Raw genomic sequence first — 26,735 nt, 5'->3', positions numbered from 1 at the left:
TGAATGGAGTGGGAGATAGGAAAAGATAGAGGGATGAATGGAGTGGGAGAGAGGAAAAGATAAAGGGATGATTAGAGTGGGAGAGAGGAAAAGATAGAGGGATGATTAGAGTGGGAGAGAGGAAAAGATAGAGGGATGAATAGAATTGGAGAGAGACAGAGGAGAAAGAAAGTGGCTGGCTCAGCACTCAGGGGCAGAGGCAGAGAAGAGAAGAAGGTGGGGTGAACCTGTGTCTTTAGAGTGAAAGAGAGAGAGGGATTTAGAGAGGGAGGGATTAACAGAAAGACGGATAGAAAGGAGAGAGAGGGTGAGAAAGAAAGAGAGGGCTGGAGAAGCGACTGCAGATGAGGACAATTCACCCTCTTACAGGCTAATGGACACTTTTTTTCTCTCTCCTTTCTTCCCTCTGTTCTGGCCGTCTGTGCTGCCTGGTTGAGCTGAGGTAATAAAACCACTGGGTGCTGTCAGGCCACAGGCAAAGACCTGTTTCCTTTGCTCTTCCCTTTTTTTCTCCCCGTGTTGTTCTTCCGTTCCTACGATGGGGTTCTTCTCTCTCTCTTTTCTTTATCGGGTCTGTTCTGTTCCATCATCCTGAGCTGCAGTCAGGATAATACACTGTTCGCTATGGATGTGTTCAGCTTGTAGCCCTGCTTAGACGGGAGGCAATACAACGCCAAGTTTAGTCCCCCCCCCGGCTCCTCACAGCTCACGCAAAAATGGGCAAGGTAACATAAGAAGTAAAAAAAGAAAGGTTATGACGGAACATACCTACATGGGAACTGGTTTGTGCGTAATATATATTCCAGGACTGGAAGGACTGTGAAATCATTGGGGACTTTGAGAACACCATGGTGGATGGACAACACAAGGTCTTCTAAAGCTCAAGCATGTATGACAATTCAATGATTTATTAGTTAGTCGTTACATTCTTTCCGGGTTTGTAGACCATTTTCAGGAAGGTTCAGTGGAATAAGTTGTCAAACTTGATTTTCGTTAACCTGTAAGAAGGGTACAGATATATTACAGAAGCAGTAGGCATGAATTTAATCGGCTTAGTCTACCAGCCAATCGAGTCCTACAACATCGTCCACCACTTGTCTTGTGCACCCAAGCAAAAATCACTTTACTATAATGTTTTCGTGAGCTAAACTGCCCTGAAAGATACTGATTCTTGTCTCTTGCTAGCTAGTTCGGAAGCCCTGAACCGTAAGGTGAAAAACCTTTTTGGGCTTCCGTAAGCTAACAAATGAACATTGCAGTTAGTGGTGTTGTCTATAAGCTGGTTAGCTACGCTTCTGCAATATAAAGTGGCTGCTTCAGGCTGGACTGGATGTAATGGACAAGTCTTTCTTTACATTTCAAAAGATAATATTTGATTAGCTCATGCAAATAAATTAGAAATACTTTACTCAGTACGATCAGTCCCACAGAATGCTACAGTCACTCTACTAAAGACAACTTCGAATGGCTGTTGTGCCCGGAAAATCGGGACAATATGAACGATGTATGCCTAAATAACTGTAGAAATATCTACAGCTCTGGAAAAAATTAAGAGACTACTGTACCTTTTTTCTTTTCCGGAGCTGTATAATCTGTATTCTGTGTATTATGGGAACTGTTCGTTGAAGTTATAATGGAACTGATACATTATCGGAACAATACTAAATGTAGGCATCAGGTACTGTTTTCCGTGAAGCTTCCATTTGGTGAGAGGGCGGCTACAGAAGTCTCTGTTTCAGAGCGATTTGAGTTGTCAGTACGACACATCAGATTGTGGAAAGAGAGTATTTTGGGGAATGGACATTCCCTAGTCGCTTACTAGCTCACTCTGCTGTCATGAAAACAATGAAATACTTGCATGTTATGCGGTACATCACAGAATGGCCTTTGCAAAACGTATATGCAGCTGGGTGGAGTTGCAGATAAAAAGGATGGAGTTGTATTGGGCGGGGCTCCGATTAGCTAGGGGCGGTACAAGGACCCATGCGGGAACTCAGATACATCCACACCCACACAAACAGACGGCAGCAGATGTTGCTCACCGGGCAGACAGAACCGTACAACAGTCATTAACTAATGCACTATGGGAGAGCGTGTCCGCCGATGCCCGCCATACTGGGGTCAAAGGGCACTGACGCAATAGAACACCGGCCCATTGCAGGTTCCCTCCATCCCATCCATCTCTGTCACGCTGCCATGCCAACAACACACGCATGCCATGCCTTTTCACACTCATTGAAAAAACACAGACAGACACAGGAGCGGAGCCAGTGACATGGTGTCTTCTGAGTTAAATGAGTCAGAGAGAGGACCGCAGTACTGCAGTGAGGCTACAGTCTCCACTCACCACAGAAATACACTGGACTGCTGAACACTGATGGGCCGCAAACTGACTGTTGATTGGGAAATAGGTGGTGACTGTTGAATGGGAAATAAGCGGTGACTGTTGACTGGGAAATAGGCAGTGACTGGGAAATAGGCGGGGGCTGTTGACTGGGAAATAGGATGGTGACTGTTGACTGGGAAATAGGCGGTGACTGTTGACTGGGAAATAGGCGGTGACTGGGAAATAGGCGGGGGCTGTTGACTGGGAAATAGGATGGTGACTGTTGACTGGGAAATAGGCGGTGACTGTTGACTGGGAAATAGGCGGTGACTGGGAAATAGGCGGGGGCTGTTGACTGGGAAATAGGATGGTGACTGTTGACTGGGAAATAGGCGGTGATTGTTGACTGGGAAATAGGTGGTGACTGTTGACTGGGAAATAGGTGGTGACTGTTGACTGGGAAATAGGCAGTAACTGTTGACTGGGAAATAGGTGGTGACTGTTGACTGGGAAATAGGTGGTGACTGTTGACTGGGAAATAGGTGGTGACTGTTGACTGGGAAATAGGCGGTGACTGGGAAATAGGCGGGGGCTGTTGACTGGGAAATAGGATGGTGACTGTTGACTGGGAAATAGGCGGTGATTGTTGACTGGGAAATAGGTGGTGACTGTTGACTGGGAAATAGGTGGTGACTGTTGACTGGGAAATAGGCAGTAACTGTTGACTGGGAAATAGGTGGTGACTGTTGACTGGGAAATAGGTGGTGACTGTTGACTGGGAAATAGGTGGTGACTGTTGACTGGGAAATAGGCGGTGACTGTTGACTGGGAAATAGGCGGTGACTGGGAAATAGGCGGGGGCTGTTGACTGGGAAATAGGATGGTGACTGTTGACTGGGAAATAGGTGGTGACTGTTGACTGGGAAATAGGCGGTGACTGTTGACTGGGAAATAGGCGGTGACTGTTGACTGGGAAATAGGCGGTGAATGTTGACTGGGAAATAGGCGGTGACTGGGAAATAGGCGGTGACTGTTGACTGGGAAATAGGTGGTGACTGTTGACTGGGAAATAGGTGGTGACTGTTGACTGGGAAATAGGCGGTGACTGTTGACTGGGAAATAGGCGGTGACTGTTGACTGGGAAATAGGCGGTGACTAGGAAATAGGTGGTGACTGTTGACTGGGAAATAGGCGGTGACTGTTGACTGGGAAATAGGCGGTGACTGTTGACTGGGAAATAGGCGGTGACTGGGAAATAGGCGGGGGCTGTTGACTGGGAAATAGGCGGTGACTGTTGACTGGGAAATAGGTGGTGACTGTTGACTGGGAAATAGGTGGTGACTGTTGACTGGGAAATAGGTGGTGACTGTTGACGGGGAAATAGGTGGTGACTGTTGACTGGGAAATAGGTGGTGACTGTTGACTGGGAAATAGGTGGTGACTGTTGACTGGGAAATAGGTGGTGACTGTTGACTGGGAAATAGGTGGTGACTGTTGACGGGGAAATAGGTGGTGACTGTTGACGGGGAAATAGGTGGTGACTGTTGACGGGGAAATAGGTGGTGACTGTTGACGGGGAAATAGGTGGTGACTGTTGACGGGGAAATAGGTGGTGACTGTTGACTGGGAAATAGGTGGTGACTGTTGACTGGGAAATAGGTGGTGACTGTTGACTGGGAAATAGGTGGTGAGTGGTGACTGGTAAATAAGGGGTGAATGGTGACTGTTAAATAAGGGGTGAGTGGTGACTGGTAAATAAGGGGTGAGTGGTGACTGGTAAATAAGGGGTGAGTGGTGACTGGTAAATAAGGGGTGAGTGGTGACTGGTAAATAAGGGGTGAGTGGTGACTGGTAAATAAGGGGTGAGTGGTGACTGGGAAATAAGTGTTGTCAGAATTTTATTGAAGAGGGAATCACACTGCTGATGACGTTATGCAGTAACTGTCAGAGTTAGGGGGAAAATAGAAGAGGCAGGCTATCGGCTAGTGTTTTTTTCATCAAAATAAATGAGGTAATGTACAGTATTTACTGTACCTCTGCACTGGTCATACCACTTTAAAATGACCCCACTAGATCAGAAACAGGTGAAAAGAAAAGTAAGGTTCCTTCTTTGGTTTGTAGCCAATAAAACTTTGAATGTCTGTAATGCTGCAAGTTACAACGCAGCAGTGCTAAAGCAGCATTGATTTTCTTCCCACTCTTTTGCTCCACCTCAGACCTTTCCTTCTCTCATGTTCTGTCTTCTCCTCTGCTATCCTGTCAGGGGCTGGGAGGAGGCCAGACACCAGAGCATTGTGGGTCTAATCACCGACGTCATAATCACCACTAACAGCTCAGTATGGGAAACCTCCCAAGGCTGGTCCTTAACACTTTCTCTCTCACTCTCTTTCTTTCTGTTCATTTGTCTGTCTGTCGGTCAGCATGTCTGTCTTTGTCTCTCTTTCCCCCTCTCTTTTCTCCTCCAAGCATGACAGCCCCCGAGACCTCCTCTTCGCTCATCTAAAGCCTCCCCCCTCCCTCGTTTCTTCCATTCCTCTTTTCTTTTTCATCCATCTCCCCATCAATCCTCCCTCTGATCTCCTCCTCTTCAGCCCATCTCTCACTCATTTCTCTGACAGCTGCTTTTCTTCTCCCCCTCTCCTTTCTCTCGCTCCCTCTATCTCTTTGTCTTAATCATTCTGCCGTTCATTAAGCTTCAAATCATTAGGCTTTACAGCCAAAAAAAAAAAAAAAAACCTGCTCATCAGTCTGTCTTTAATTAAGCCTTAACCACAACTCCCTTCCTGACCTCTCAGTGGTGTGTGTTTGTGTGTGTGTGTGTGTGTGTGTGTGTGTGTGTGTGTGCATTTTCAAGGAGTAGATAGAGGTAAATGTGAACCTTTTTGTTCTACCCAGTTCCCATTTTCTCTGGTTTCTGGCCCATGTTCTGGGACAGGGAAGACCCATATTTGAGTTAGATAACCAAGGTATAATGACAATGAGCTAGTGCAGCAAAATGCTAGCTCAAGATATGTCAAATGTTTTAATAACTCTTAAGCCTTAAATATGTTATGGCTCTATGATGTATAGATACAGACACGATGGAATTACACCACAATCGCCAAAGATATGGATAAACAATCTTTTACATACATCCTGTATTAAAGTTTACTTCCTAGTGCATAAAAAAAAAATATGGCAACATGGTGGACATCAGAGAGGTGTTCTGTATTCATTGGCTAGCCATCATCTCTGCCCAGCCAGTGAAATTTCTGTACAGCCAATGAAATGTCTTGGCATATGGTTTGAGTTTTCAGGCAACTGAAACATGACTTGTGGTTTTAGTGACAGATTTGAAAACCATTGTATGTAGTGACAGTGGCAGGTGCTACAATTGTTCAGCGTTATTAACCACTCATAAACGGTTAATAATGATCAAAGCAGAGTATCTCGTTTATCAACATCGTATAATTCAGATGAATTAATTATTAAATCATTATCGATTTCTCTAAAAGAGGGGCGTTGGAAGTGAGGGCTGCTGCGGCGAAAAAATAGTTAGTTTTAAAGCGTGTCACCACGCCCATACGTGTATGAATGATGAGGGAGTGTTTCACCGCCTGATATGATTAATGGTCCCACTAAATATGGCCATTAGGAGGTGGGCTTCTGCTGCCTCCCCTGAATTACTCTAACTCACAAAGGGCCAACTAGAGCCACCATGGTCATTTCATGCAATTTAACTGTGCACTTATCGTGAATATAAATATGCTTTTATGCCGTGCCTGTATGTATGTATGTCTGTCTGTGTGTGTGTGTGTGTGTGTGCGCGTGCCTGCCTGCGTGTGTGTATACGTATGTTTGCGCGCCATGCACGTGTTCTTGAATCTCTAATCCTGAAAGCCACCTAGCAGGTCTATAGACTTTTGTTATCGGACGTAATAGGAGCAGCTACAGTGGCGCCGCGGGCTACAGACAGCAGCTTCTGGTACCGTGGAGATACGGCGCGTGATCCAAATGGCACCCTGTCCCACGTCTAGCGCTTTACCTCGGATGACAGATCAAAGGGCTCCGGGCTCTTCGTCCGAAGCAGTGAACGACTGTAAAGGGCGTAGGGTGCCGTTTGGGACCCACTGTGAGGAGGAAGGAAGAGGTCGTTTGTTGTTCACTGTTACTATTACTTCAGGATCTGTCAAGGTGTTGGCCATGCTTGCATTAAATGTTGTGGTGAGAAATATTCAAAAGGTCCATGTGGGTGGGTGTGTTAATGGCCCGAGGCTTCGATTGTGGGAGCAAAGACAATAGTAGCTGCATCAGGGGCTAACAGAATTACTGGATTAGCCATGAAAGAAGAATGGATGTGGAATCTAAGGCAAGCTAGTACAGCTTGAGTTGTGTGCATCAAGATGACATAAATAAACCCTGGACAGATGTTTCAGTACACATCCATTTTTCGATGGGTGGGGCAAGGTCTGAATTTGGGTAGAGTCACTCTTTTAGAATTAAAGGTTTTATTAAGGTTAACTATTAATCCATATGGGTTTCAAATTCAAGGTTTATGAAAGGCCTGACAAAAATGGAAGCTCTCACAACACTGAAACCTAAGCGGAAGAGTTAACCACCTGTCATCCCAAATCTCCAGTCCATTTAAAGAGAAACACAAATCATAATACTTATATGATTTCGGTGTAAGCCATTAATGTTCTATTAGTGAGTAAAAAAATTGGCAATGGAGACAACAAGCTATCACATTTCATCACACTTTTAACATAATGACCTGCACTCTAGATTGTCAAATTAGCCAAATAGGTGTAGATATATCAGCATGACAACATGTATAGTTTGCTTAAATATCCTCAAAGTACACTGTCAGATGAATCTACCTCGCTTTCAGAGAGATGGGAAACATACCCGTAATCCTAATAACGCGCATTTGTTTCTTTATCTGTACGTTGTCAAGTGGCTGAGTGGTGCATTGTGGGTACTATTTGTTTCTATTTGTTAAAATGTACTTAGCAACCGCACAACTCGGCATGACAATCTGAGCGTGAGATGTCTGCTGAGTGGGAGAGTTCTGGTCTTCATTGACGAACGTGATTCAGATTTCTTCCTTTCTTTAATATATCGGTTTTATACTTATTAAATTGATTAAATATGCAATCTTTGCCATTGCAAGTTTTATTTCTTTGTTACGCCTAAATTGACATTGCATGAGCAATTTTACAACAACAACAGTTTCACGTGCTGATATTGACTTTGTATTATTGCATTAATATTTGTTTCTCAATGACCTACCCATTGAGGTAAACATTGAATGAGCCAGCCGTAGCCTATCTACAGAGAACGCTGAAGAATGGATTTTGTAGTCAACAGAGTCTCAACAGATTTCTTCAACAGAATTAGCATGTTGCTAACATGCAACCTAATGTGAAATGCAATAGCCAAATTACAATATGCAGTACATATTGTTCTAATTTATTTGCATTTTTCTCATAGGAATCTGTGGTTTTGGGTGTATTACCCCTTTTTAGTGCTGTAGAGGCACTTATCAAGTCATATATCAAAGTTTTCCTCCATGGACCAACGTCTAAAATGGTAGTTTATCTGGTGTGAAACCTGTCGGATGAGCTATCTGACCAGTATGGGGAACAGGTCCATCTCTCAAACTGACAGACAGACAGGCAGGCTAGTTTTGTTAAACACTGTCTCGCCTCAGCCTCGTTGACTTTGGGTTTATGGATGAGTCCCCGTCTTTTATTTAGAGTGTGAATCTCTCCTAATGAAATAACCGTGTCATTGCTCACCACCCCACCACCGCCAAAGCCACGGGGTTCCCACACATCCCTCCTTCTCTCGCTTTAGGTTTACTCTCACCCTCTCTGTCTTATTCTCCCTACTTAGCTTCTCTGTAACTTGTCTTTATTATTCTACATTTCTCTTTCCTTTCACTGCCTCCCTCTTGATTCCTTATTTATCTCCATCCCTTTTCAGCAGAGGAAAGTAATGACTTGGTATGCCCTGTTGATTGGTTGATATACAACATTGTTGAGAAGGATCCAAACCACATAACTCACTACGCTTCCACAGACTGGGACCAAAGAGGAAGGGAGAGATGCAGAGAAAGAGAGAATGTAGGAGATAGACAGAGGCAGAAAGAGAGATGACAAAGAAATGACAGGCAAAAGAAATAAGGACAGATAAAATGGGCTGACAGTTGCTAGGATCAAGAGCAAAAATTCAATATAGCAACCATTCACATACGGCAAACTAGAAGTCACACTGGCCTTAAAATGAACACCACAGGTAACTTTAACAAGGATGTGAACAATCCTAAAGGAAAGCTATTTTCAAACCTTTCAACGCAGAGCCTGCTGTAGAGAGATGAACCTCTTTAGCTATCTACAGAAAAATGAACCTCTTTAGCCTTCTACAGATAGACAAACCTCTTTAGGCAGCTACAGAGAGAAGAGGTTATTCAGCCATCTATAGAGAGAAGAATCTCATTAGCAATGTACAGAGAGATGAATCTCATTAGCCATCTACAGAGAGATGAACCTCTTTAGCCTTCTACAGAGAGACAAACCTCTTTAGCCAGCAACAGAGAGAAGAGGTTCTTCAGCCATCTACAGAGAGATGAACCTCTTTAGTCATCTACAGAGAGATGGACCTCTTTAGCCTTCTACAGAGAGATGAATCTCATTAGCCATCTACAGAGAGATGAATCTCTTTAGCCTTCTACAGAGAGATGAATCTCATTAGCCATCTACAGAGAGATGAACCTCTTTAGTCATCTACAGAGAGATAAACCTCTTTAGTCATCTACAGAGAGATGAGTTTCATTAGCCATCTACAGAGAGATGGTCCTCTTTAGCCATCTACAGAGAGATGGACCTCTTTAGTCATCTACAGAGAAAAAAGGTCCTTTAGCCAGCTAGATTTGTGGCTCTAACTCAAACATAGACACTGGAGACCCCCTGGACAATCACACAAATCTTACCAAATCAGGACAAAAAACAAACACTGATCACTGTGACTGACCAAAAATTAAGGCCTTGAGTGTAGGGACCTATTTAGGCCGCATTTCAATTTAAATAACACTTCATAATAGTTCATGCACTTCACTATTCCTGTTTGCGGTCAGTACATAACGGGCTGACAAAACTTTGCGATAGGCAAAACAAATGTAGCTCCTGGACAAAATGTGAGCTGCAATTAGTTTGCTTAGCCACAATAATGAATTCACAGCAAGTAAGCCATATCATATCGAGACATATTATACCAGTTTATACGTAGATAAGATATGTTGCCGCCCAACTGGCAGCGTTTCTTTTTTGCAGCATGTGTGTGATTCTGTGTGATTCCATGTTTACTTGAATCACACAGAAATGTGGTAAAATCAGGAACCCCACAAAAAAAGCTAGTAAAATTTAACAATTTGGTCCCCACAAAGTTTTTATTGCTGGTCCTGCTTGAAAGAAGAATATTTTCGGATTACGGGTTAGATTTCAATGTGAAACCAATTGTGGTTACTGTAGTGTTAGAATTGGGGTTGTGGGTTGCTTTTAGGTTTAGTCTTTAGGGGTTAGGTTTTGAGTCTTTAGGGGTTAGGTTTTGAGTCTTTAGGGGTTAGGTTTTGAGTTAGGCATAAGGGTTAAATAAATTTTTTGATAACGTTTGTTATTTATTGGGGAAGGAGGCTGGTAAAAATATATATTTTTTTTCATATTGTGTTGTGACACGTGCCCCCCACTAAGTATTATAACAACAGTAAATAGTTAGAAAGTACCTGACCTGACAGTGCCCCCTGCCTGCTGACTGCCCATTCAACACAGGGCATGAACCAGTGATCCTCAGCCCATTCAACACAGGGCATGAACCAGTGATCCTCAGCCCATTCAACACAGGGCATGAACCAGTGATCCTCAGCCCATTCAACACAGGGCATGAACCAGTGATCCTCAGCCCATTCAACACAGGGCATGAACCAGTGATCCTCAGCCCATTCAACACAGGGCATGAACCAGTGATCCTCAGCCCATTCAACACAGGGCATGAACCAGTGATCCTCAGCCCATTCAACACAGGGCATGAACCAGTGATCCTCAGCCCATTCAACACAGGGCATGAACCAGTGATCCTCAGCCCATTCAACACAGGGCATGAACCAGTGATCCTCAGCCCATTCAACACAGGGCATGAACCAGTGATCCTCAGCCCATTCAACACAGGGCATGAACCAGTAATCCTCTGCCTTGAAACACACACAACCTGAACAATATTCTAAGCTACGTGGAGTAGAGGTCCTCATGGGTCCCAGAAATTGGACATTTTCCAAAATGAAACAATGTTTTTCCTACCCCAACATATACATACATTTAAAAAATTTTAAATGCAATTGTCTTCATTCACAGCTGAAAGTAAATATAGAAACAAACCTCGATAGGGTGTAGCCATTGTCATTAATAGGCTAAATGAGCTACATTTGTTACCTTATGATACAAACAAACTAGCCTTTTTGGAAAAAGAAGAACAAAAGATGTACAGAGGGCACTGTAGTCCTACTGAACCCACAAACACAAAAAGTCACACTGATAAACTCCCACGTCTGTTATCTAAACACCTCAACGTGCAATCTTATTAGGGAGACATGTGACCTTTGCCACGAGGAAAGGGTCTCCAGTGAAGCACAAACAACATTGTAAACAGCCAATATTATTCTGTTTATTTATTGTCATTTGCCCTTCACACTCATGTCGGCATAATTTGTATTTGTTTTTTATTTCTCTTTAATCCTTCCCTTTATTTCAGCACCTTAAAGAAGAGATGTCTGAAAAGAAAGGGGCAACAGAGAGGTTTTAACCCTGAACCACGTGGAATAAGGTCCGGCCGTGGTGATCGGCGCGTGTGACGATTCCTGTCCTTGGCAGACCCCGCCCCCCCCCCCCCCTCTGCTCCCTGACAACCCTGTTACTCATGACAACCCTGTTACTCATGACAACCCTGTTACTCATGACAACCATGTCCCTCCCTATGAGTGTCTGGGACGAGGCCTGCCAACACTCAGATGCCCGTCTCAGATGTCACACAGACACATTCATCAGGCCTCTCCGCTTTCTCTTCCTGCACTCTGCCCTAAGACATGACAAGAAACCGCTGGGAATGGCGTGAGATGGGACTCTGGGGAATATTCTGTCTTGACTGCGTGCGGTTAACATAGATGTTTTCCGTAGTCTGAGACTCCATTGTAAGGAAACCTATTCCTTCCCCCATGCCCCAACCCTCTCCTTTTCCCCTCCCCAAACGTCCTGTCCAGCCCTGAGGGCCATATAACCCTGGATGGATGGCTGCTCCCTGTCAGGCGGGACTGGTGACGTCTGGGGCTGGGTGTGTGCGCGGTGAGGTCGGTGCAGGGGTGGTGCCGCCGCAGTGTTTAGCATACGGAACCAGGGAAAGCCGGCAGGGTCTGCCTGGCAGCTCGGCCAGGCCAGGCGGAAGAGGGAAGCTCTCCTCAGCTCACCCCTGCCCTCTCCAGAACCCCCTTGATGTCCTGCTTAAAAAAAAGCCTGGTCTGATGTGACACGCACCCCCGGCTCCACACCACCAGCAGTAGAAACTGCTGCTTTTAACCTTGACTAGGATGCCTGTTTCCCTGTGAGTGTGTGAAGACAAGAGGTGTAGTAACTCATGGCAAATCAGGACATCCTCACTCATTTGGGGTTAAGGCTTTTTGGTCCCCAAAAGGTTGTCACAGATGTAGTAAAACAAGTGTGTTTTGTGAGTGTGTGTGTGTGTGGAGTGCTTGACAGTGTTTGCACAAGCAAATGTGCAAAGATGTGTGTTTAGAAATGAATAATGAGCAACACTGCTGTTTAGAATAGTCACTATAATCATATCACATGTAATACTGGATAAGACCCACCGTCACACGAAGGGCTGGTTCACAGTACAGATTATAAGCAACACGAAACTTGAACGTGTCATTCAAAGCTTACTTCAGGATAAAAAATCCACTCCAGAATAGAGATTACAGATTAGCGCCAAGTATTTCAACCCTGATATAGTAGGTCTGATGTTGGACATGGTTGATGAGATGGGAACATATAGTCACCCCTGGACCCAGTCGCATTCCAGGGTCCATAACCCTCATAGCCCAATATAACAATACCGCACCACCAACCGGAACTTTCCATGACTTTCACTTTATTTGGCAGACAATATTAGCTGGAGCAACTCATATTTGTACGTGAAAACATTTGTAAACGTTGTTGTACCGGATCTGCGGTGAGAATCGAAACATTCAACTCTGGCATTCAGCATTTCAGGTTAACTGAGGCCTTTTATGATTGCAGATGTTGCTGTACAGCTCAAACTAGGCAGTCAGGCAAACTATCTTTGCAGCAGGCACTTATGTATTCGTCTTTCCTGAACTGAAAGGTCAAGGCACCAGAACCCTTGTTTTATCAGATGCCAAATAGTGCCCCTCCTCATGCATATTAGATGTTGCTCATTAAATGTTGATTGTTGCGGTGCTTCAGTATGCTGACGTTACGCGTGTTCTGTGTGACGCATCATCTCGGTTCTCTGTTTTGTGTGAGGCACAGGAAACAGACAACAGGGCGCCGCAGTCCTGTATTGTTCATAGACGCGCCATTTGAGGACAGAAAGTTAGAAGACGGCAGCCAATCCATGTGATTGCTGACAGGAAGGACAACTCTGCAGCCCGTGGAAGGCTAGGCGCCTGTCTACAAAAACATCTACTCTCATCAAGGCGTAAATGTCAGTGCCTAGGGTTTGCTAACATTCAATGGATTTTCGACTCAAAATGGGTTCTGTGGTAAGATCTTTTGGCTGGAAGAGATCAGATGAATTGTTCTGGCAGGACGTCCACATGGATTGTTGATATGGAGGTGGCATCTATCTGTCGTTTTGGAAACTTTTTGGTGACTGCAAGATACAACCAACATCTGCAATTCACAAACTGTGATACTGTGATGGAAAAGTTGTATCTCTCTCACAGTTCAAATGTAGCTGGAAAATTTTGTGCTGGTTGTCTTCTAAGCAGATACTTAAAGAATGGAGGTCTTGGGTAAAGGTTATATCTGAGCAAAGCATAGTTCAGAGAAATATGCATCTGAGAATTCAGTTTGGTAATGAATTTGTCTTTCATACACTGTGCTTAGGGAATATATTCAGACCCTTTCACTTTCTTCACATTTTGATGCACAACAGACTGAATTTATAACTTGTAAAAAATAAATGAAAAAAAGGCCATTTACACACTGTATGAACAAGTATGTGCACATTTGGAAATGCTGCAGAAATGGTTGTCCTTCTGGCTGGATCTACAATCTCTGCAGAGAAAAAGCTCTGAGTTACCATTGTGTTCATGTTCACTTTTATGAACACGGCCCTCTTCACTCTGTCACTATTACGGAGCCCCTGGGCTCCTGGGAACGTTCAATGTTTTCGGACCTTCCCCTGGTCTGTGCCTTGACACAATTCAATCTCTGAGGTCTACAGAGAGTTCAGTTCTTTGGACTTCATGGCTTGGTTTTTGCTTTGACATCCACTGTAAAGTGTGGGACCTCATAGACAGCAATGAATAGACAGGAGCGTGTCTCTCTAAATCATGTTCCGTCAATGTGGCAAATGCAATTGATTGGACATGATTGGCACATATTTCAAAAAACATGTTTTTTTGCTTTGTCATGTATTCATATTCAATACATGCTATATTAGTTAAAGCAGTAGCTTTGAGAGTATTTGTCCCCCTAGGTCTTCCTTTTCTATCAAGTACAACACCTTAAACACATTTTTGTGTGTTTGGATTGCAGGAACAATTTAGCACCAGGTTCAAAAGAGTTTCCGTCAATAAACCTACAGGCTTTTCATTTCTCTCCATCATCATAAATATGTCTCTCTCATGTAAAGGATCATGTAAAGAGCAACAAAAAAGAAGCCTTTGTCCTAAGATCAAGAAATATCTTCAGCTGCCATGTGATTGTTGAGTAGTGGTATCTTCAACTGCCCATAAAACATGATTTCTCCCCTTGATATGAGTGGTATATTGCCACTTGTGAGAGCAACAGAGTTGTAGGTGCCTGTGCAGTTTGCAATGTGCCCGTTTAAAAAAATATAATATATTGTAAATACCATGGTATTATTTTCAGTACATTACAAATCATTGATCTAATGTCTTAGTAAAAGGAAGCACTGACCGCATCCTTTTCAACTTCAGTTTTAGGAATAATGTAAACATAACTTTGAACATCAATTTCCTGTGGTAATCAAACAAAAAACTGCTGAATGAGTCCCAAAATGTGCTGTGACAAATATATTTATTGATGATATTCCAGAAACCACCACAACAGTTTTAGCTTGCCTACTACTACAGAATCGTTAATGTGTTTCAAAGCTCTTTCAATCTGGATGATTTTACTTTGTTAAGAAAGAGCACCGCTGTACTGTAGCCTCAGCCATCATGCTAGTTAGCACGCTAACTGTCAACAGCGAGCTGCTACTGTAGATATACACAGTACGAAAAGAGTATGAATATGTATGCACTCGCCACTGCAAAGTCGCAGTGGATAAGAGCTTTTGCTCATTTAACTACATTAAAATCTACACGCTGCAATAGGCTGCAGATGCATTAGACAAACTGGAATCTCGCGGCATGGATTCCTGCTCACTCAACAAACAGCTTTTCCGTTTGGTTGCTTTGTGAACAACCAATCAGAGTGGCAGATAGACAGAAGACGTAACTATTAAACGTATAGTACCTCATTAAAGCTGTTGCTGTCTGTGTTTTTTTTGTCTCCGTTTCTCCCTCAAACAGAGGAGCACAGTCTCCCATGCTATCCATCTTTAATGAATCAGTCCTTCTGCTTATTAGTTGGTGCACTCACACACACTCACACACACACACACACACACACACACAGACACACACACATCAACAGTACTTCCGTCACTGTAGAGCCTGTCCCTGTTTAAGCAGGCGCCAAGGTCCCATCCATCATAGAGAAGGCCACTGTGGACTCAAGACGCTACCATGCAGTGTAAATAGCAGGCATCCTTTTGGGGGACATATGTTCTCTCTCTTAGTTTGTAGTCTGTTCCAGAATGTTTACATGATAGCATTTTTAGGTCTTTAAAATGTTCTATAATACTCAGGCACGGCGCCAGGAATTTTCGTCTCGCTGGGGCCAAGAGGGAGCTTGACCAATATGTGGGGGCTAAGAAATGAGTCGATTTTCATGACTTCAGAATAGGAAGTTCTCATTTCTAAAATATTGAAATGCTTGAGGGGGCTCAACTGGGGCTACGCAGATTTGTGACGTGGCTATAGCCCCCATAGCGCGGGTGTAGCGCCGTGACTGATTTTACTTCAGGGTGGAGTTGGGAGAAATCTTTGTGAAGAGTGCAGAATCAACTGTTACTGCTGAACAGTTGATTCTGTTCAGCAGAATCAACTTGACCTTGACCTTCCACCACCGGCTCAAAGCCATGACAGACACACTAACGTTGAGTTTAAGCCTGCCCATCATCAATGTGGTAACAATGTGACGATGTGGTAACAATGTGACAATGTGGTAACAATGTGACGATGTGGTAACAATGTGACGATGTGGTAACAATGTGACGATGTGGTAACAATGTGACGATGTGGTAACAATGTGACGATGTGGTAACAATGTGACAATGTGGTTACAATGTGACCATGTGGTAACAATGTGACCATGTGGTAACAATGTGACCATGTGGTAACAATGTGACAATGCTCCTCTCCTGTCTTTTACAGAGCCCCAACTGAAAGGCATTGTCACCAGACTGTACAACCGGCATGGCTTCTACCTCCAGATGCTTCCGGATGGCACCATGGACGGCACAAAGGACGAAAGCAGCTCCTTTTGTAAGTCTTGCTGCCTCACACCTGTCTGTCTTCATACCCCTGAGACAGTACGTCCTCCTATAGCTCTCACACCTGTCTGTCTTCATAGCCCTGAGACAGTACATTCTCCTCTAAGTCTCACACCTGTCGGTCTTCATAGCCCTGAGACAGTACATTCTCCTCTAAGTCTCACACCTGTCGGTCCGTGTCTATCAGCTGCCCATAATCCATCTGTTAGTCCGTATCTGTCAGCTGTCCCCAAACTCAGTCTGTCTGATCATGTCTTTCTGCTGTCCCCAAACCCAGTCTGTCTGACCGTGTCTTTCTGCTGTCCCCAAACTCAGTCTGTCTGATCATGTCTTTCTGCTGTCCCCAAACCCAGTCTGTCTGACCGTGTCTTTCTGCTGTCCCCAAACTCAGTCTGTCTGATCATGTCTTTCTGCTGTCCCCAAACCCAGTCTGTCTGACCGTGTATTTCTGCTGTCCCCAAACCCTGTCTGTCTGACCGAGTCTTTCTCCTGTCCCCAAACCCAGTCTGTCTGACCGTGTTAGTCTGCTGTCCCCAACCCCTGTCTGTCTGACCGTGTCAGCCTGCTGTCCCCAACCCCTGTCTGTCTGACTGTGTCAGTCTGCTGTCCCCAAACCCTGTCTGTCTGACCGTGTCAGTCTGCTGTCCCCAACCCCTGTCTGTCTGACCGTGTCAGTCTGCTGTCCCCAACCCCTGTCTGTCTGACCGTGTCAGTCTGCTGTCCCCAAACCCTGTCTGTCTGACCGTGTCAGTCTGCTATCCCCAACCCCTGTCTGTCTGACCGTGTCAGTCTGCTGTCCCCAAACCCTGTCTGTCTGACCGTGTCAGTCTGCTGTCCCCAACCCCTTCTCTGTCTGTCCGTCTGCTGTATTGAATCGGCAGCACTAAAACAGCTGAAATACGTTTTCCGGAGACCCTAAGTTCTCCGCAGATCTTCCCTGAGTAGCTTGATAATCAAACCCCAGCGGGAAGTCTTCCTGTTGGGAAGACTACCCACCTCCCCATCCCTAGTCAAACCTTTCTCCTGGACACTGGGAATTAAGTCCCTCAGCCTGGGTCAGTTTTACCTTTTCCTGGGTATGGTTCCCGTTTGGGATTGGAAGAGGGGAAGTTGATCCTACTTGTGTGGATAACGAAAACTTCCCTCCGGGGCAATCTGTTCCAGATATCATTTAGTCAACCCCAGCTAAGCGTTTCTCCTACTGGGTTAATTATCCAACTCTCTTTTACTACTCAGGGCTTTCACCTGGAGGTTCACTGACCAAAACATACACCCCACACACACAGGGCCCCACTGGACTTCCTCGTTCTACATCATTAGTTTGAGACCTGCTTGCGTTGGGACTTTTATTTTGGAGGAGGGACAGGGTTTTCACCTGGATGATCACTGAGCGGAACGTACATTGCCTTCCTCTGGGAACACTGGGCTCTCCTGCAGCAGATCAATAGAAAATGATGGGATATCCCCAATGCGTTGACTGAACACCTTACAGTGTTTCCTTATATGCTTAAAAAAAAAAGACAAATTACAGTGAAACACCTCAGTAGAAAAGGTGTATCGCTAGCAGAATTCGTAACGAGGGAAGTCACGCTTACTCTCCCCAGACGCCGTGATTGCCTTGTATTACGCAACGCATGCTGTTGGTTCTTCAAACGTGTACTATTGGGAGAAATCGGCATTGAGGAAATGACTCAAAGACAGGCATACAGACAGGTGAGGAGAGGAAACACAGAGACAGATGAAGGGAGATCTGGTAGGTAGATCACAGGATGGTGGAGGACTCATAAAAGGCAGGTTATTTACTAATTCCAGAAGAGCGCTAGGATTGTTGAGTGATTGGCGTCATTGTAATGGAGTATCAATTCACAGCACAATCATCTACCCGTCTGCACAGAATATGGAACGTGAGAAATGAGTGTGTCGAGTGAGTGATTGTGGGTGTGTGTGTGTGTGTGTGTGTGTAGGTGTGTGTGTGTGTGTGGGTGGGTGTGTGAGTGTGTGTGTGTAATTTATGCAGCCCACTGCGGTGTAAGGAGGCCAGTCAGAAAGGGCCAAATCAGCAGCAAATGGAGGTAAATAATGAAGGAGGAAACAGTCTGATTAATATCTGACTTTTAGAGACAAGGAGCCTGCTGAGTTGCACCCTTCCCTATGTAGTACACTATGTTGTACACTATGTTGTACATTATGTTTTACACTATGTTGTACATTATGTTTTACACTATGTAGTACACTATGTTGTACACTATGTTGTACACTATGTTGTACATTATGTTGTACATTATGTTGTACATTATGTTGTATACTATGTAGTACACTCTGTTGTACACTATGTTGTATATTATGTTGTATACTATGTTGTACATTATGTTGTACACTATGTTGTACACTATGTTGTACATTATGTTGTATACTATGTTGTACACTATGTTGTATACTATGTAGTACACTCTGTTGTACACTATGTTGTATACAATGTAGTACACTATGTTGTACACTATGTTGTATACAATGTAGTACACTATGTGGTACACTATGTGGTACACTATGTTGTATACAATGTAGTACACTATGTAGTACACTATGTAGTACACTATGTTGTACACTATGTTGTATACAATGTAGTACACTATGTGGTACACTATGTGGTACACTATGTTGTATACAATGTAGTACACTAAGTGTACAACATAGTGTACTACATAGTGTACTACAGAGTGTACTACATAGTGTACTACATTGTATACAACATAGTGTACCACATAGTGTACCACATAGTGTACTACATTGTATACAACATAGTGTACAACATAGTGTACTACATAGTGTACTACAGAGTGTACTACAATGTTGTATACAATGTAGTACACTATGTGGTACACTATGTGGTACACTATGTTGTATACAATGTAGTACACTATGTAGTACACTATGTTGTACACTATGTTGTATACAATGTAGTACACTATGTGGTACACTATGTGGTACACTATGTTGTATACAATGTAGTACACTATGTAGTACACTCTGTAGTACACTATGTAGTACACTATGTTGTACACTATGTGGTACACTATGTAGTACACTATGTGGTACAGTACTGTATGTTGAACACTGTGATGGACACTAGGACCTTTCCTTTAAGAACCGCGTCTGAATCCTTCTGATGGAGATGGCCACGAGCTGGCCTAGCTTCCCCAGCCCTCCTCTCCAGCAGCAAACACGCACACGCTATACTTTCACACACATACAAACCCACATCAGCATGTGTGGATGTATGCGTACACGCATACACACATCAACACATTCATTTAGTACACAAACTCCCTGACACAACTAAAGAGATATCCACACTTAACAGACAAATGGACAGGCAGATAAACTCTCTCCAGGTAGATTTGACCATTGGAAGTTACTGAAGGACACTTGCAAAGGATGCCTCCCTCACATCCATCCTTCCCCTCTCCTATTCAGATCCTGGGTGTTGGTTGGTTGACGACCCTGGGTTTTGGTTGGCAAAGGACCCAGTATGTTGGTTGGCCAAGGACCCTGGGTGTTGGTTGGCCAAAGACCCTGGCTGTTGGTTGGTTGATGACCCTGGGTTTTGGTTGTCTGAGGACCCTGGTTGTTGGTTTGTTGACGACCCTGGGTTTTGGTTGGCTGAGGACCCTGGGTGTTGGTTGGCTGAGGACCCGGGATGTTGGTTAGCTGAGGACCCTGGGTGTGTGGCTCCTGTCCAGGTGTATTACATACTGGAATGTAAGGTGGCTGTTCCTTCTTCCAGTAAATAAATACAGCTCCAAGGCACTAAATTCTGTGAGTGCCAAGTCACCATATGCAATTGTTAAAATACATTTTGCATAGATCATTTTGTACTCTGAAGTGGCCTTCTTGGACCCATGTACTTACCTCAAAGAATTATGGAAAATGATTTGATATGACAATGAAAGGGCCCATTATTGGGCATAAAAATCAGATTCTACACATATTTACCAAAGATGGGGAATACGTATTCATTTTTATTGTATGTATTTATGTTTGAAAAAAAAGAAATCCCCTCATTGTCCATTTTCCCAAAGTGTGCCGTGCTTACCCTTACAACTGTATATCAGCTTATGGGTACCCAGAGAGAATAGCCAAAACCTCTACTGAATATAGAACATATTTTTATAATTTCTTAACTCCAACTGGTAATTTTTAAGGGATTTATTTTTTAAGTGCACCTGATGAGGTAGATTTTCCACTGACTCCATGGCATAGCTTTGGTTGATAGCATGGTTTGTGGGAGTCTTACAGCAAAACCAAACACACCCACGTGTTCTCGGGGCTCCTTATGTCTCAAGACTTACGAGTTTGTAGCTCCAACCATTTGGACATGGCGATTGTCTATGTGACAAGATAACTGCCACTGACGGCTCCGGATGGATTTGGCTATATCTAAAAATGACGATGACCGGCGTGTTCCCCTGGCTCTTTTTTTTGTGTCACAAACGGTTTGATATTTACAGACGTCTTAGTGACGTCTGTCTCTTTAGGGCCCCTCACCTCTGCAAAATGACTGCAAAAGACACATTCAGGTAATGCATTTAACTGAATGACTTATATCGCCTGGTTTGTAAGATTCTGCTGAACACAGTAAAAGAAAAAATTGTGCAGCTAGCATAAACATACCAGAATCAGTCGTCACATGACATGAAGCAATTCAATCGTGCCCTCGTATGGCTTAATGTCTCATTTTACTGACGCTGTAATGTCAAATTCATCCATGTGGCTAGTGGCTGCCAGGCCTCCAGACTTAGGCACCCCAAGACAGCCAGCCAGCCCCAACCCCTATATACCCTGCCTGGAAACCTCCCCCCAAAAAAAGCCCAGATATGGCCCTCATCCCAGACCCAGAGAGAGGAAAGAAGAGAGTAGGAAGGGAGGAGAGGAGGAACAAAGAGATTCTGTGAGGAGAGAGAAGAGGGGGAGAGGAGAGACGAGGGACTGAGGTGCCAAAAGAACAGCTGGCGAGCCGCTGACGGCCATTCAATCACTGTGTCTCCCCCCTCTGGTGGGAGGTCAAAGTGGCTGGCCGGCTCTTCCTCTCCCTCTCGATCTCTCGCAGTGATAGAGGCAGTAATAGGGGTAATGAGGGGAAAAGAGAGGGAGAGAGCTGTGTTTCGGACACTCTCTCTGTCCAGCTGGACTGACCAGTAGGTTGTCACGGTGACATGACACTGTGTGCGAGGGAGCCAGACCTCCCACCCGAGACACTGAGGAGAGGAGGGGAGGACAGGGCAGCTGTTCGAGTCACTGCCTTGCAGAACAGTTAAGTCATTGTGGCCAGGAGGTCAAATCCTGGTCGCGTCACACCGACAGTACCCTGGGGGGGGGGGTCCCATGAAGGCTGGTGCAGGAAATACCTTTGTAAAAATGACTGCCAATCCTGGAGTATGGAGTACCTCATACTTCACAGACTTCACAGACTAAATTCACATAACTGGTTAAATAATGGTGAATTAAATTAATAAAAACCCAAGACAATTAGATTGAGACGTGTATAAAAAGTGTGTCAGGCTTGGAGAAGAACAACTATCTGGTGAGTTGTTGAGGATGAGGAAAAACAAGGGTAGTGTGGGGTTGTGTGGGGTTGTGTGGGGTTGTGTGGGGTTGTGTTGGGTTGTGTGGGGTTTTGTGGGTTGTGTAGGTTGTGTTGGATTGTGTGGGGTTGTGTGGGGTGTGTAGGTTGTGTGGGGATGTGTAGGTTGTATTGGGTTGTGTGGGTTGTGTAAGTTGTGTTGGGTTGTGTGGGGTTGTGTAGGATTGTGTTGGGTCGTGTAGGTTGTGTGGGGTTGTGTTGGGTTGTTTGGGGTTGTGTTGGGTTGTGTGCGGTTGTGTAGGTTGTGTTGGATTGTGTTGGGTTGTTTGGGGTTGTGTTGGGTTGTCAATGGATTTGATTTCCTGTGAAAATCTTCATTCATCTGGACAAGTTGGATGAGGAATTTACTTTTGTCTGGATGTGCCATTGGAAAGCCATAACGAGTAGTCAGCCTGATTCTCTGTACTTTTATCCATGGCAATTACTGTTACAAAAAACCTCATTAATCTCTTCCAGCTCAGTGATTGGTCTGGTTTGACATCTTCTCTCCAGCACGCCATAACACAAACACACACTCTTTCTTCTCTCTTTCTCTCTCTGCCTCTCTTCCTTTCAGTGTTTCATAACAGCTCTCTTTATTCACCAGATACACAATCCATGGAGACATTTTGAGACTTAAAGAGTCAATCTGGAGTTTGCACAGAATTTTTTTTGGATCTATAAATGAATTATTCTTGGATAGTATCACTTTGAAATGCATCAGAAACTGTTGTAGCCCATAACAACCAACAACACCAGCTTAATAAATGTAAACTAACCATGTGCATGCTTTAAACTGAATTGCACTGCATCTGTAGATCTGACAGTGAATTGCAGAGTGTTTTCATTTCTCTGGTGGCATACATCTTTTTACACAAACTGGGACGGAGAGCCTACATTGTTTTGGTTTCAACTGCTGTTTCCCGCTTTAAAAAGCAAACAGTAAAACCTCGAGCACAAAGACAGGAAAGGCATCATATATTTAAAGTATTGAAATACACTTTTGAGTCTACAGATTAGATGAAGGGCGTGGGGGAGAGGGATGGAGGGATGGAGGGATGGAGGGAGTGTTAGGATGAGAGAGGAATAGGGGAGTGAAATCAATGAACAGTAGAAAAGAGTGACAGAGAGTTAGGGAGACAGAGAGAGAGAAGGAAGATGCGTAACGTACAGAAGCGAGGCTCTTGATAAAAACAGGGAAAGACTTGTGTTGAAAGGGTCCACTGCAAGGAGAATGAAAGCCAAGGGGACAGGGGATTGGAGCGAGAAGTAAATAAAGGCCAAACATTAGAACTGATGGTTACACAGACAGACAGACATGTATGTCAAAAGGAAGGCGGACATGGAGAGACAATGGGAAAATATACAGAAATATATATTTTGAAATGAAATAAATAAAGCGGGAGAGGGCAGAAGACAGATGTTAGACGATAGATGGGAGAAGATGGTTGGCTGGTGATCTTGCCAGTATTTGACCCCTCACCACCCCCATGCTCTTTGTCGATCAGTCTTGCTAATTGTTAAGAGCTAGAGGACTGAGTGGAAGCTTGTCTCCAGCTTACCATGGAATTGCCATGGAGATGGGAGATGACTGACAACCGGCCAGGGCTCTCAACAGGGCAAGGCATTCTAGGCTCTCAACAGCCCATGATGCAGTACTGTACTATCAGTTCAAACATTGATGCACCCAACAATGACTTTGTCCTGCGGTCTAAATCACAGTCTATTCCTTAAATATGGCACTACTTCAGACCGGGGCTCACATCTACTAGTCCTTTGGGACGAATCCTGCATGTAAATCCTCAGAATAAGGAAGAAAATGATTTACTCGTATCGCAAGCTCTTCTGATTAAATCAGTACGTCACTGAGGTAATCCCCGAATCCTTATATTTATCGACTCAGGTCAAAGGTTGGACCGTACATGAGGGAGTGGTGTGATATGAGACGCAGCTGGCCACGTCACTCGCTACTTGAATACGAGCACCACTTCCGTTAGTGTTTCATGACACAGACAGCTAATCCTCTGGATTTCCCAGCCAGGCTCCACGCAGAAAACCATCAGCGCGACAAAACTACCAATGCCCTTGTTTCTTTTGTCCTCCAACCCATTCCTCCATTGCGTTTCTTCTCACCTCCAACCCTTCTGCCCACCAACAAGACCCTTGTCGCCTGATCTTCTCCTTCCCCCCTCACTCCGAGGTCATTAAGCTCTCCTATCTCCCTCTGTCTTTCTCTCTCCGTTCTTCCATCTCACCATCTCTCCCTCTGACAACTTCAGTTAATCTAGAGGTTCATCCACTGCCATAGAAAGTCAAAAAGGATGTACAACCCTGTTTTCAAAAAAGTTCTGATGATGCGTAAAATGCAAATGCAAACAGAATGCGATGATGTGGAAATCATTTAATTGTTTTTGACAAAATTCATAGCCATTTTGAATTTTATCCCAGCAACATGTTTACCAATGTGTTGCATCACCTCTTTTAAGAATACTCTGTAAGCATTTAGGAACTGAGGAGACCAATTGCTGTATTGTTTTAAGTGAAATGTACTCCCATTCTTGCTTGATATAGGATTTAATCTGCTCAAAAGTTCGGGGTCTCCTTTGTCTTTTTTTTGTTTCATAATATGCTAAATGTTTTCAGTGGAAAACAGGTCTGGACAGCAGGCAGGCTAGTTTAGCACCTGGACTCCTTTACTATGGAGCCATGATTTTGTAATTCATGCAGAATGTGGTTTGACATTGTCTTGCCTGAATAATATATTGTCTGGTTGGCAGCATATGTTGTTCCTAAACCTGTATATATTGTTGAGCATTAATGGTGCCTTTACAGATGTGCAAGTCACCCATTCCATATGCACTAATGCACCCCCATACCATTACAGATGCTGGCTTTTGAACTGTGCACTGATAACTAGAACACCATCCCAGGTGTCTTTTATACAGGTAACGAGTTCAAACAGGTGCAGTTAATACAGTTAAGTGGAGTGGAGGACAGGAGGGCTTCTTAAAGAAAAACTAACAGGTCTGTGAGAGCCGGAATTCTTACTGGTTGGTAGGTGATCAAATACTTATGTCATGCAATAAAATGCAAATGAATTACTTAAAAATTATACAATGTGCTTTTCTGGATTTTTGTTTTAGATTCCATCTCTCACAGTTGAAGAGTACCTATGATAAAAATTACAGACTTCTACATGCTTTGTATTTTCGACCTTGTCCATTAAATACAGAGATTTCCCTGGATTCTCTGAATCTTTGAAATTATATATTTTTTGTCATTACACAACTTTTCCCGTCTTTTGTTGCTCTTTTGAAATATTTTGCATGCATAAAATTCAAAGTGTGCCTATATTTTCAAGAAACAATAACATTTCTCAAAATATATTGTCTTTGAATATGGGGTTTAAATGATTTGCACATCATTGCATTCTGTTTTTCCTTATTTTACACAGTGTCCCAACTTATTCGGAAACGGGGTTGTATTTTAAAGGAGATATAATTTCAGAACTCTTCATCTTCATGAGGAATAATAGAAACAGCATGTTTACTTCTCTAGACTTTGCAGCTAACTGAATAACAGCTAGCTAGTGTCACGCTTTGACATGGAGGCAGGACACAGGGAGAGAGGATTTCAACAAAAATGGTTTGTGGAACCGACTCAAAAACACAGCAATCACCATGAACCATGCACAAACCAACAAACAAAATGACCAACAAGAAACAGTGGGGCAGGAGGAACTTATATAGGGACACAACGAGGGGAAAACAAGACTCAGGTGTAAACATTGATACAAAACGACAAGCTTTGTTTGAAATCAAAGTACAAAAAACAAACAGAACAGGCCACGTTCACAAACAAAAGCAAAAACCACACCGAACAAAAACAGAACCTAACAGCTAGCTTGGCAATCTAGCTAAAGTTATACAACTTGTGTTTGGAATTCCTATTTTTATAGCACATCCTGCCCGTGGTATAACTATAATCTTCATTCTTATAATTTTCATAAGATAATTCAAGTTTAATGCAGGGAAAATTACAATAAAAAACTATTTGTGAAGTGCTCCATTTCAAATAATATCGTTCCCCTGATTCCCTTTGAAATATGATTTAAAACAAATCTTCTTTTGTATGGTGAAAATCACACACATGGTGAAAAAAACTGCATTCCTCCATTTTTATTCCATACAGTATCAGTGGCCAAATGTGGTGGTTCAGGACTTGAACACATTCTCATGTAAAGCAACGACCTGGAAAAAGGTGCAATGAATAAATATTGAGAGACTGAGAGACAGAGTGAGAGACAGAGTGAGAGAGAGAGTGAGAGAGAGAGTGAGAGAGAGAGAGGGAGGGAGAGATGGAGGGAGGGAGAGGCATAGAGAGCTGGAGAGAGAGACAGAGAGAGGAGGGGGTGGGGGTGCTCTCCAATTTGTCATCTTCGGGTCTTCAGTGACACTGTGTTCATTTGCGAAACAGCCTGGTTGAGATTCAGGGATCGATAGAACAAATAAAAGCAGGACATGGAGACAGAGGAGGAAGAAAGAGAGATGGCTGCTCTCATCTATCTCTCATCTCCCCATCGCTCTCTTTCAGTGGGAAAACTATTAGATGAAAGCGGTTGATGGTTGACAGGTGTTCTTCTTGGCGTTGTTATTTTGTGAGAAGTCTATTCAATGGTCCAGACAGAGCGACTGTTTTCGACTGGTTCTTGGGATCGCTGAAGGCGGTCAGTCAGGGCCGTATCGAGGTTAATGCAAAGGCCGATCATGACGCTTTAAGGCGCTGTTTTAAAATCTGCGTAGCTCCTGTCCTGCAGCGCTGCTTAGCCGACTGGGGTTTTGTCAACATTTGTCAATGCTCAAGTTAAATAGTCACTTAATAGGTCACTCCATA

At 43.8% G+C, this 26,735-nt stretch overlaps 1 protein-coding gene across 1 annotated transcript in view; it reads left to right on the top strand.

Annotated features, from left to right (window-relative positions):
- fgf11a (fibroblast growth factor 11a) overlaps positions 1–26,735 on the top strand; it is a 77,544-nt gene that overhangs the window by 25,541 nt on the left and 25,268 nt on the right. Inside the window, exon 3 of the mRNA XM_013140351.4 lies at positions 16,104–16,214. Coding sequence (XP_012995805.2) covers positions 16,104–16,214 — 111 coding nt within the window. The remainder of the gene's footprint in view (positions 1–16,103; positions 16,215–26,735) is intronic.

This window comes from Esox lucius, chromosome 24, assembly GCF_011004845.1.
Source record: "Esox lucius isolate fEsoLuc1 chromosome 24, fEsoLuc1.pri, whole genome shotgun sequence".
Lineage (NCBI taxonomy): Eukaryota > Metazoa > Chordata > Actinopteri > Esociformes > Esocidae > Esox > Esox lucius.
The sequence above is the reverse complement of the archived record's forward strand: the minus strand, read 5'-3'. Positions and strand labels throughout refer to the sequence as shown.